General features: G+C 51.6%; 1 protein-coding gene across 1 annotated transcript in view; it reads right to left on the reverse strand.

Annotated features, from left to right (window-relative positions):
• Positions 1 to 12,675, reverse strand: part of LOC140387312 (uncharacterized) — a 404,134-nt gene that overhangs the window by 184,796 nt on the left and 206,663 nt on the right. The window contains exons 17-18 of the mRNA XM_072470241.1: positions 4,659 to 4,785; positions 2,240 to 2,453 (exon numbers count right to left, since the gene is read on the reverse strand). Coding sequence (XP_072326342.1) covers positions 2,240 to 2,453; positions 4,659 to 4,785 — 341 coding nt within the window. The remainder of the gene's footprint in view (positions 1 to 2,239; positions 2,454 to 4,658; positions 4,786 to 12,675) is intronic.

A 12,675-nucleotide genomic window follows, 5' to 3' on the forward strand; every position in this document is an offset into this window, starting at 1 on the left:
TTATGGGACTGAAACCCACGCAAACACGGGGAGAATGTGTAAACTCCACACTAACAGTGACCCGGAGCAGGGATCGAACCTGGGACCTCAGCGCCGTGAGGTGGCAGTGCTAACCGCTGCGCCACCTTGCTGGCCCCTTTGTGTGTATTTCTATTCAAATCCTTCTATAAATAAAGATCTTCAAAATGTGCAGAGAATATGAGAGAACAGTATCAGTGGCTCTTTCAAAGTGCCAGTACAGACATGACTGATGAATGGCCTCCTTCTGTGCTGCAAGGTTCTATTTCCCTCAGCCCCAAATTCGAGACTGGTATTTTTCCTTTTCCATAACATGAGTGAAAGTTTTGAAGTTAGTGTCACTTAATACCCCCAGGGCCATCCAATAATCAGGCAGCTCCACAAACAAAAAATATCAGAGTCGTCGAGCTAGTTACACCACTGTAGTTAATTTTGTAAATGTAGCCTCATCCCCATTGAACCCCCTCCCCCACCAAAACCCCCTCCCCCCGGTAGTACAGTGGTTAACACTGTTGCTTCACAGCGCCAGGGTCCCAGGTTCAATTCCCGGCTTGGGTCACTGTCTGTGCGGAGTCTGCACGTTCTCCCCGTGTCTGTGTGGGTTTCGTCCGGGTGCTCCGGTTTCCTCCCACAAGTCCCAAAAGACGTGCTTGTTAGGCAAATTGGACATTCTGAATTCTCCCTCCGTGTGCCCGAACAGGCGCTGGAATGTGGCGACTAGGGGATTTTCCCAGTAACTTCATTACAGTGTTAATGTAAGCCTACTTGTGACAATAATAAAGATTATTATTATTACGTCTCACTAAAGGGTAGTGCAGCAGTTTTAATACTGGTCCAGTAATCCTTTTTTTTTTAAATTTAGAGTACCCAATTATTATTTTATTTACAATTCAGGGGCAATTTAGCGTGGCCAATCCACCTAACCTGCACATCTTTGGGTTGTGGGGGTGAAACCCATGCAGACACGGGGAGAATGTGCAAACTCCACATGGACAGTGACCCAGGGCCGGGATTCAAACCTGGGTCCCCAGCGCTGCAGTCCCAGTGCTATCCACTGTGCCACATGCCGCCCTCTGGTCGAGTGATCCTGGGGCCTGGCCTAACAGCCCAGGCAGCACAAGTTCAAATCCCACCTTGTGGTTCTTTGAATTTACTTTTAAACAGCGGGAAATAAAAAAGGTTATTTTTACTAAAAGTGACCATGATGGTGTTGAACTGCCATGAAAAAGAGCCAGTCGTTCGGACTCGAAACGTCAACTCTGTTCCTCTCTCCCCAGCCGCTGCCAGGCCTGCTGGGTTTATCCAGCACTTCCTCTTTTCAGCGTTAAAAACCCCAACTGCGGGCCCGCTTCGGCAGCGCAGAAACTGAAATTGGAACGGCACAGAGAGAAGAAAAAAACAACTGGGTCACTAATGCCCCTTTTAGGGAGGGAAATCTCCTGTCCTGATTGGATCCGGGTCTCCAAATGACTCCAGTCCCATTGTGGCTGACTCTCTCCGCTCCTTGACTCCGTTCTATCAAACCACTGCAGCATTACGGAGTCACCTCCACCTCCTGGACTGTAGAATCACTACTGCCCACTGAATGGGAAACTAGGGAGAGTGCATTAAATGCTGGCCCGACACACCGAGAATGGATAAATAAAACTCAGGCCAATAAAATAAAGCACAGTGGATTAATACTACTTTTCTTTGGGCAGCACGGTGGCACAGTGGTTAGCACTGCTGCCTCAGGGCGCCGAGGACCTGGGTTCGATCCCGGCCCCGGGTCACTGTCCATGTGGAGTTTGCACATTCCCTCCGTGCCTGTGTGGGTTTCACCCCACAACCCAAAGATGTGCAGGGTAGGGGAATTGGCCACACTAAATTGCCCCTTAACGGGAAAAAAAGAATTGGGCTCTCGGAATTTATTTTTAAAGAATTACTTTTCTTTGTTATGATTCTTTTAAACGGCTGGCAACCAGTGAGACGGTCCCTTTAAGAAAAAGCAACAAGAGCTTCTAAGGTTTCAGGAGCACAACATTTATGAGGCTTGTACAAGTCAAAGCTTAAAGGGTCAGGTCAGCAAGGCGGAGAGCTAACTGAAACCAGATTCGTGTCGCTCAAGACAGACATTTCCTTGTTGAACTAATTACTTGTCAATCATTACCTATGTCTTTTTAAAAAGCCTCCTGCCTTGGGATGATTGCCCTGACCTTTGACCTCTGGCTCGCTCTCTCACCTCTGACCAGCTGTCCGTGCTCCAGTCCGACGGGCAGGGGATCTCCCTGTTGCAGGGGCTGGCGTCTTCGGGCTTGGGCATGTGCTGGCAGTCGGAGGCTGGCAGAGCTCGCTGCTCGTCCAGTCCCACACTCTGGATGCAGAGGGCCGTCCTCTTCATGATTCCCGTTTCCCCGCAGGAGGATGAGCAGGTCTGCCACTCCCCCACCCACCACCTGTGAAAATAAAGAGAAGCCTCAGAGCTAAGAAAAAGCCAGCTTGCGGCAGGGGGGGTGGGGGCGTCACCAGAAAACAGCTGACGCTCACTCGCCAGACTCTGGCCAGGGCGGGAGCTAATGGGGGCGATTCTCCAAACCCCGCGCCGGGCCGGAGAATCGGCGCAACTGCGGCACGTCGCCCCGCGCCGGCGCGCGATTCTCCGGGGTGCGGGGAATCGGCGCCATTTGCGCCGGCGTGTTTGGTGCGCCGGCGGCGGCAGGCCGCTGGAATCGGCGGGGCCGGCGATTCTCCGGCCCGTACGGGCCGAGCGGCCGCTCCAACATGACAGGTTCCCGCCGGCGCCGTTCACCCCTGGTCGCTGCCGGCGGGAACTCTGCGGGAACGCTCGGGGGGGGGGGCCTGTGGGGGGGGGGGGGTGGGGGGGAGGGCTCCTTCACCGAGGGGGCCTCCAATGGGGTCTGGCCCGCGATCGGGGCCCACTGATCAGCGTGCCGGCCCCTCCCCCACCGGGCCTACTTCCTGGCGCGGAAGGCCCCCGAACACCGACCCCATGTTGGGTCGGGGCCGGCGCGCATAAGAAGTTCCCCGCGCAGGCGCAGGATTGAGCTGCCCCAACTGTGCATGCGCGGTTTGGCGCGGTGCCGGAAGCTGGAGCGGCGTGAACCGCTCCAGCGCCGTGCTGGCCCCCTGTAGGGGACAGAATAGGTCGTGCCCGGGCCCTGTTCGTGCCGTCGTGAAACGCGACGGCGTTCACGACGGCGCGAACACTTGGCCTCCATATCGGAGAATCGCCCCCAATGTTCCTACCTCGCTCTCCTAGTAGTGAGCTCAACCCTTGGGCGAGCACAGATCCAAATGCAGGCTTTTCATCCACGCAGCACCGATGTTACCCCAGCACTCTTGTCTGAGTCAGCAATTGTGGATTTTAGCCCCATCTTCCCACAAATTGTGAGAGGGGAGGGCGGTTTGGATTTTGATCACTCGTTCTGGGCCTTACTTGGCTCCAAATGGGATCTGTCGCCTGCCTGTCCCTCTTAACACTCGGCAACGCTGCCTCCTACTGGGTGTCTGAGGCAGCTACCTGTATCAGGCAATGGGCTTGGCTTAATATGGAAATAGGAAGCTCTGGTGTATGTAGAACCCCGGTTGCCATTCCAGGCAGAGGATGCTCTGAGCCGGCACTGGGATTACTCCAACCAGCTCCATGGGTGGCAGGAGGCCAGAGGTCACCCCAAAGAGGGCGGTGCAATGTTTTTTGTGAAGGGTTATAGTGGCCGGTTCTTTCAAAGAGCCTGCCCAAGGACAGTGGGCTGAATGGCCTCCTTCTAGCCTGTAAGGTTCTTCTAAGGAAACTATTATAGTGCATAGACAACAACAACAACTTGCGTTTATGTAGCACCTTTAGTTTTGCAAAATACTCCAACAAGCTTCACAGGATGTCAGCAAACAAAACCTGAGTCACAAGAGAAAATGTTAGGCTGGGACCACAGGTTTTGGTCAATGAGGTTGGTTTTAAGGAGCGTCTCAGACAATGAGGCAGAGAGGGATGGAGAGGTTTAGGGGAGGGGGCTTCCTGAGCTGAGGGTCCAGGCAGCTGATGGCATGGTCCCTCATTGTGGAGCAAATAAACTCGGGGATGCGCAACTGTTAAAATTAGAGGAGGGTAGCGATCTGGGGCAGCACGGTAGCACAGTGGTTAGCACAACTGCTTCACAGCTCCAGGGTCCCAGGTTCGATTCCGGCTTGGGTCACTGTCTGTGCGGAGTCTGCACATCCTCCCCGTGTGTGCGTGGGTTTCCTCCGGGTGCTCCGGTTTCCTCCCACAGTCCAAAGATGTGCAGGTTAGGTGGATTGGCCGTGATAAATTGCCCTTAGTGTCCAAAATTGCCCTTAGTGTTGGGTGGGGTTACTGGGTTATGGGGATAGGGTGGCGGTGTTGACCTTGGGTAGGGTGCTCTTTCCAAGAGCCGGTGCAGACTCGATAGGCCGAATGGCCTCCTTCTGCACTGTAAATTCTATGATCGTGAAGGGTTGGAGGAGATGACAGGGACAGCAGGGGGGGGGGAAGCCAGCGAGTGATTTGAACAGGATCAAGGTCGGGAGCCACTGTACATCAGCATGAGCATGGCCGACTAAAGTTACGGATGAAGGCTTAGGGGCAATTTCTGAGGAACCCTTGCCCTCCTCGATTGGATACTGACCGGGCTGGGCATGGCTCTGGGTGACAACTCCTCTGCCTATCGTCGGGCCGCGTTATCAGCTCGCAGTATTGTTCTTCGACGATTCCCGCAATCTTCTCCAGACAGTGCACAATCTGTCTCTGGACCCCTGGCAGCAACAGAACAAAACACAAGGTAATTCCAGACACTATAACCCTGGAAGAAATGTGCTTCGGCAAGTTCGACATGGGAGCATTTGCAAAGCACTGCACACTTGAACAAATCACTCGGAGGGGATACCTGTAATTAGCCACCTGGTATTTTGTTATCGGTGCAGTCGAACAATCAGTTAGCAGGAATAATGAGGCAACCCCACCCTCCACTCCCCTCCAGGGAGTTACAGAAATTACCAGGTAATTGATAGTGTCCCAATACTTGGGCTGACACTCCCGAGATTTCAGCTTTTGATTTGCCCAATTTACATCGTTGATTCTCACACTGGTGTCCGCAGTAACTTTCTGTGTGGGGACAGCTGTGAAATCATGTGGAAGGGTTTACAGGCACAGCTGAAGGCTGGTGAGAAAGGGGAGGAGGAGGTGAGGCTGTCTCACCTCGGAGGGGAGCGAGCACGGAGGAGTTGGTGCAAGGTTCATTCTGTCTGTAATTGTCTCTAAATACTGGTTATCAAAAAAACATTGCAAAAACACTCTTCTTTAAATGTTTTCCAATTAAGGGGTAATTGAGAGCCAATCCACCTACCCTGCACATCTGTGGGTTGTGGGGGTGAGACACACGCAGACACGGGGAGAATGTGCAAACTCCACACGGACAGTGACCCGGGGCCGGGATTGAACCTGCGACCTTGGCGCCGTGAGGCAGCAGTGCTAACCACTGCACCACCGAGCCGCCCTACATTAGTTTTGACCCACAGCAGTCCCCAACCTCTAATATTTTTTCAAATAATAAAAGTAATGTAAAAATGTCGCCACAGTCCCAGAGGGTGCTCTCCTCTTTTTTTAAAATTTAGAGTACCCAATTTTTTTTTTCCAATTCAGGGGCAATTTAGCACGGCCAATCCACCTACCCTGCACATCTTTGGGTTGTGGGTGTGAAACCCACGCAGACACGGAGAAAATATGCAAGCTCCACATGGACAGTGACCCAAGGCCGGGATTTGAACCCGGGTCCTCAGCGCCGCAGTCCCAGTGCTAACCACTGCACCACATGTCGCCCCGGTTACTCTCCTCTTTGAGAGCTGACTGGCGGTGATTCAACCTGAGGGTCATCACACCACAGGGCGGCACGGCGGCACAGTGGTAAGCACTGCTGCCTCACAGCTGCAGGGATCAGGGTTCAATTCCGGCCTCGGGCGAAAGTCTGCACGTTCTCCCCGTGCCTGCGTGGGTTTCCTCCGGCTGCTCCGGTTTCCTCCCACAGTCGAAAGATGTGCCAGTTAGGTGGATTGGCCATGATAAATCGTCCCGTTGTGTCTAAACGGTTAGGTGGGGTTACTGGGTTACGGGGATAGGGTGGAGGCGTGGGGTGAAGTAGGGTGCTCTTTCCAAGGGCCGGTGCAGACACAATGGGCCGAATGGCCTCCTTCTGCACTGTAAGTTCTGTGATCTATGACCTCAGGCTAGGGGCAAGGATTTGCCCTTCATGGATAACATCAGCCGGTATGAGAATTGATCCAAATTGAAATGAAAAAAAGAATGAAAATCGCTTATTGTCACGAGCAGGCTTCAATGAAGTTACTGTGAAAAGCCCCTAGTCGCCACGTTCCGGCGCCTGTTCGGGGAGGCTGGTACGGGAATTGAACCCGCGCTGCTGGCCTGCTTTAAAAGCCAGCTATTTAGCCCTGTGCTAAACCAGCCCCACTGAAGCCTCAGCTATTAAAGTAAAGGAAGAAACATGAATTTGTTTCATGCTCCTTTTTAATGTACTTCTTGGAGCTTTGCTGGATATTAATATCCAATTGCTGGATACTCCAGGACTGTTGGCAACGCTGGATATGCCCCTCACGAGACACTTCTAAATGTCCCATCTGTCATAGCTCAGAGGTCTCATACAGTCAGTTATAAAGAAACAAAGGGAATAATTTAGAAAGTGCAGTTCGTTGTTTTTTGGGAGCTCGAGACACTTTCTCTTTTTTTCAGCACCAGTTCCACAGTAAAGCCGACAATTCCTGTGAACTGAACATGACCTTTGGGAGGTAAACAAAAAAAAATCTTTTACCGTCAACGGTCCCACTGGAAACAACAAGTCCCGACCTCGCTGACAGAAAGACCACTTTTACAGGTAACCGAGTACACAGTAAAGTTAGACTGAGAACAAGCACAAAGACAGCAGCTTCCCCGTAGCTTAGTAATCGTGTTTGCCAGCAAAGCCTTGGATGTGTAAACTCATGGAGTGTTTTCACCTGCTTCAAGCAAGAACCTTGATAACAGTTACATGCGCAAGAGGAGGCTATTCAGCCCCTTTGGGCTGTTCCAGCAGTCATCAAGGCGATGACTGCATTGGTGGCCATCTTCTGGGATTCTATAGACTCTGGAACAGTCCCTGCAGATTGGGGGGCAGCTCATGTCACTCCGATATTCAAAAAGGGAGGCAGAGAGAAAGCAGGGAATTATAGACCAGTAAGCCCAACATTGGTAGTGGGAAAAATCCATTATTAAGGACTTTATAGCGGAACATTATAAGATGATCAGGGGAATAGATAGAGTAGACAGTCAGAGACGTTTTCTCCGGGTGGAACAAACCATTACAAGGGGACATAAATTTAAGGTGAATGGTGGAAGATATAGGGGGGATGTCAGAGGTAGGTTCTTTACCCAGAGAGTAGTGGGGGCATGGAATGCACTGCCTGTGGAAGTAGTTGAGTCGGAAACATTAGGGACCTTCAAGCAGCTATTGGATAGGTACATGGATTACAGTAAAATGATATAGTGTAGATTCATTTGTTCTTAAGGGCAGCACGGTAGCATTGTGGATAGCACAATTGCTTCACAGCTCCAGGGTCCCAGGTTTGATTCCGGCTTGGGTCACTGTCTGTGCGGAGTCTGCGCGTTCTCTCCGTGTGTGCGTGGGTTTCCTCCGGGGGATCCAGTTTCCTCCCACAGTCCAAGGATGTGCAGGTTAGGTGGATTGGCCGTGATAAATTGCCCTTAGTGTCCAAAATTGCCCTTAGTGTAGGGTGGGGTTGCTGGGGATAGGGTGGAGGTGTTGACCTTGGGTAGGGGGCTCTTTCCAAGAGCCGGTGCAGACTCAATGGGCCGAATGGCCTCCTCCTGCACTGTAAATTCTATGATAATCTATGATAAATCTCGGACAAAGGTTCGGCACAACACCGTGGGCCGAAGGGCCTGTTCTGTGCTGTATTTTTCTATGTTTTTTTTTTCTGTATTTTTTTCTAACATTTAGAAAGCAGCGGCAGGATCAGTCAGAGTCAGCATGGATTTATGAAGGGAAAATCATGCTTGACAAAGTTGTTGGAATTCTTCGAAGAGGTAACCAGTACAGTCGACAAGGAGGAGCCAGTCGATGTGGTGTATTTGGACCTTCAGAAGGCGTTCGGCAAAGTCCCACATGAGAAATTATTGTCCAAATTTAAAGCGCATGGAATTGGGGACGTGTATTGAGGGGATAGAAAACTGGTTGGCAGAGAGGAAACAAAGAGTAGGGATTAATGGGTCCTTTTCAAATTGGCAGGCAGTAACCAGTGGGGTAACATAGGGATCAGTACTGGGACCCCAGCTATTCACAATATGTATTCATGATTTGGATGAGGGAACAAAATGTAACATCTCAAAGTTTGCAGATGATACCAAGTTGGGTGGGAGGGTGAACTGTGACGAGAATGCAGGGATCCTACTGCATGATCTGGACAGGTTGGGCGAGTGGGCAAACCAATGGCAGATGCAGCATAATTTGGATAAGTGTGAGGTTATTCACTATGGAAGCAAAAACAGGAAGGCAGATTACTACCTGAATGGTTGTAAATTAGGAGAGGGGAGTGTGCAGCGGGACCTGGGTGTCCTTGTGCACCATTCGCTGAAGGTAAGCATGTAGGTGCAGCGGGCGGTAAAGAAGGCTAATGGTGTGTTGGCCTTCATCGCGAGAGGTTTCGAGTATAGAAGCAGGGATGTGTTGCTGCAATTGAACAGGGCCTTGGTGAGGCCACACCTGGAGTATTGTGGGTAGTTTTGGTCTCCTTTTCTGAGGAAGGATGTTCTTGCTCTCGAGGGAGTGCAGCGAAGGTTTAGCAGACTGATTCGAGGGATGGCGGGACTGTCATATGAGGAGAGATTGACTGGGTTGGGATTGTTCTCGCTGGAGTTCAGAAGAATGAGGGGGAGTCTCATGGAGACTTATAAAATTCTAATAGGACTAGACAGGGTAGATGCAGGGAAGATGTTACCAATGATGGGTGTGTCCAGAACCAGGGGTCACAGCCTGAGGATTCAGGGTAAACCATTTCGGACAGATAAGGGAACATTTCTTCACCCAAAGAGCGGTGAGCCTATGAAATTCATTACCACAGGAAATAGTTGATGCTAAAACATTGAATATGTTCAAGAGGCAGCTAGATATAGCACTTGGGAAGCTTTGAAGGTTGTAGTCAGAGGGGAATTAATTTCGATACGGGCCCACAGAGAAAAGGTGGAATGGGCTGAGAGGGATAGATTAGTGGAGGAGATACTCCAGGTGGACAGGAGATACTTGGAGGCCCCGGACGTGGGGCTACTGAGGGAGTGGTGGAGGTTACAGGTGGAGTTTAGGCTGTTGACCACAGGGAAAGCGGTGGAACAGTTGAGGAAGGCAAGGGGGGGCGGTCTATGAGTACGGGGAAAAGGCAAGCAGAATGTTGGCGCACCAGCTCAGGAAAAGAGAGGTGGCCATGGAGATAGGTAAAGTAAAGAGTCGAGACGGTAATACTGTCCTGGACCCAGCGGGGGTGAACGAGGTGTTTAAGGACTTTTATAATAAATTATATGAGTCAGAACCTCCGGCTGGGGTGGAGGGAATGAGGCAGTTTCTGAATCAGTTGAGGTTCCCGAGGGTGGAGGAGGACCTGGTGGAGGGGCTGGGAGCCCCAATTGAGATTGAGGAAATAATCAAGGGGCTGGAGGGCATGCAGTCGGGCAAGGCCCCGGGGCCTGACAGCTACCCGGTGGAATTCTACAAGAAGTTTTCAGAGATATTGAGCTCACTGCTGGTGAGGACATTTAACGAAGCAAGAGAGAAGGGAGTCCTGCCCCCAATAATGTCGCAGGCCTCGATTTCATTGATCTTGAAACGGGAGAAGGATCCGGAGCAATGCGGGTCATACAGGCCGATTTCTCTACTGAATGTGGATGCCAAACTGCTGGCGAAGATACTGGCCACAAGGATAGAGGATTGTGTTCCGGGGGTGATAGGGGAAGACCAGACAGGATTTGTTAAGGGCAGGCATCTCAAGGCCAATGTTCGTTGGCTTCTAAATGTTACTATGATGACCTCAGAAGGAAAGGAGGCGGAGGTGGTGGTAGCGATGGATGCGGAGAAGGCTTTTGATCGGGTGGAGTGGAATTACCTGTGGGAGGCGCTGGGAAGGTTTGGGTTTGGTGAGGGCTTTATTGACTGGGTGCGGTTGCTCTATCAGGCACCAGTAGCGAGTGTGCGTACGAACCGGCTGAAGTCGGGGTATTTTGAACTACACCGAGGGGTGAGGCAAGGGTGCCCCCTCTCCCCGTTACTGTTTGCTCTGGCCATAGAGCCAGTGGCCATGGCATTAAGAGCCTCTAGGAACTGGAAAGGGCTGGTTCGGGGGGGGGGGTGGAGCACCGGGTCTCGCTCTACGCAGGTGACCTGCTCTTGTACATTTCAAACCTGTTGGAGGGGATGGGGGAAGTAATGCGAACCTTGGGGGAATTTGGCAATTTTTCGGGGTATAAATTGAACATGGGGGAAAGCGAGATGTTTGCGATCCAGGCAAGAGGACAGGAGAAGAGACTGGGAGACCTGCCACTTAGAATGATAGGGAAGAGCTTTTGATATCTGGGAATGGAAATCTGGCCTGGAAATGGGAGGTACTACACCAGCTAAACCTATCCCGGTTGGTAGAATAAATGGAAGGGGACTTTAAGAGATGGGACATGCTCCCGCTATCACTGGCGGGGAGGGTACAGACCGTGAAAATGACGGTCCTCCCCAGATTTCTGTTTGTCTTTCAGTGCCTCACTGTTTTCATCCCGAGGGCCTTTTTCAAGCGGGTGAATAAGATTATTTTGGGCTTTGTCTGGGCGAGTAAAACCCCGCGAGTGAAGAAAGTGTTGCTGGAGCGTAGTCGGGGGGAGGGTGGGCTGGCGCTGCCGACCTTCTGCAATTACTACTGAGCGACTAATATAGCCATGATTAGGAAGTGGGTAGTGGGGGAGGGGTCGGCATGGGAGCGGATGGAGGTGGCATCATGTAAAGACACCAGTCTGGGAGCATTGGTAATGGCACCTCTGCCGTTCTCGCCGGCCCGATACTCCACAAGTCCAGTGGTAGTGACGGCTCTGAGGATCTGGGTGCAGTGGAGGAGATATAAGAGAGTGGAGGGAGCATCGATTTGGACCCCGATTTATAATAACCACAGGTTTGTCCCGGGTAGGCTAGATGGCGGGTTTCGGAGTTGGCAGAGGGCAGGAATTGGAAGGATGGGAGATCTATTTATAGACGAGAGCTTTCTCAGCTTGAAAGCTTTGGAGGATAAATTTAAATTGCCAGCAGGGAATGGTTTTAGGTATTTGCAGGTGCGCGACTTCCTGAGTAAACAGGTTCCGGCCTTTCCGCTGCTGCCGCCACGGGGGATACAGGACAGAGTAGTCTCCAGTACCTGGGTGGGAGAGGGGAAGGTATCGGATATTTACCAGGAGCTTTCGGAGACGGAGGAAACTCCGGTGGAGGAGCTTAAGGGCAAGTGGGAGGACGAGCTAGGTGGAGAGATAGAGGCGGGTCTATGGGCGGATGCCCTAAGCAGGGTTAATACCTCCTCACCATGCGCCAGGCTTAGGCTGATACAATTTAAGGTAGTCCACCGGGCACACATGACAGCGACTAGGATGAGTAAGTTCTTCGGGGTTGAGGATAGGTGTGTGAGGTGCGCGGGAAGCTCAGCAAATCATGTCCACATGTTTTGGGCATGCCAGAAGCTTAGAGGGTTTTGGCAGGGTTTTGCTAAGGCAATGTCCACGGTGCTAAAAACACGGGTGGTGCCGAGTCCGGAGGTGGCGATCTTTGGAGTGTCGGAATATCCGGGGGTTCAGGGGGCGAAAGAGGCCGAGGTCCTGGCCTTTGCCTCCCTGGTAGCCCGGAGACGGATCTTGTTAATGTGGGGGGACTCGAAGCCCCCGAGTGTAGGGACCTGGGTTAGCGACATGGCTGGGTCTCTCAGTCTCGAGAAAATAAAGTTTGCCTTAAGCGGGTCAATGGTTGGGTTCTCTCGGGAGGGGGCAGCCGTTCGTCGACTTTCTCGGGGAAAATTAAAATGTCAGCAGATGCAGTATTCCAAAGGGGGGGTGGGGGGGTGGAGGAGGGGGGGGGATTGTTGTTGTACGGTTGAGATGTGTGAAGATTGGGCTGGGGGGGGGGGGGGGGAAATGTTTATTTTACCATGTTGATGTCATTGTTTATGTTACTGTTATAAAAAATTTCAAATACCTTAATAAAATATTGTTAAAAGAAAATATAGCACTTGGGGAGAATGGGATTAAGGACTATGGGGAGAAAGCAGGATTAGGCTATTGAGTTGGATGAACAGCCATGATCGTGATGAATGGCGGAGCAGGCTCGAAGGGCCGAATGGCCTCCTCCTGCTCCTATCTTCTATGTGTCTCTGTATCTATGTAATCCCCCCCCGATACCTCGGGTGTATCAGGAATGAGGCAGGAAATGGTGGGCTCAGCTGTTAGCAGCCTATGTGTGATCTAGAGGACATATTGGAGGTGGCAATGTTCCCATGCACCTGGGGGCATTTGTGGAGCATCCTGTAGACGGGACACACACACAGTGTTTACGATGTACCCTGTTTTTTTCA

The sequence above is a fragment of the Scyliorhinus torazame genome, chromosome 12 (genome assembly GCF_047496885.1).
Source record: "Scyliorhinus torazame isolate Kashiwa2021f chromosome 12, sScyTor2.1, whole genome shotgun sequence".
NCBI lineage: Eukaryota > Metazoa > Chordata > Chondrichthyes > Carcharhiniformes > Scyliorhinidae > Scyliorhinus > Scyliorhinus torazame.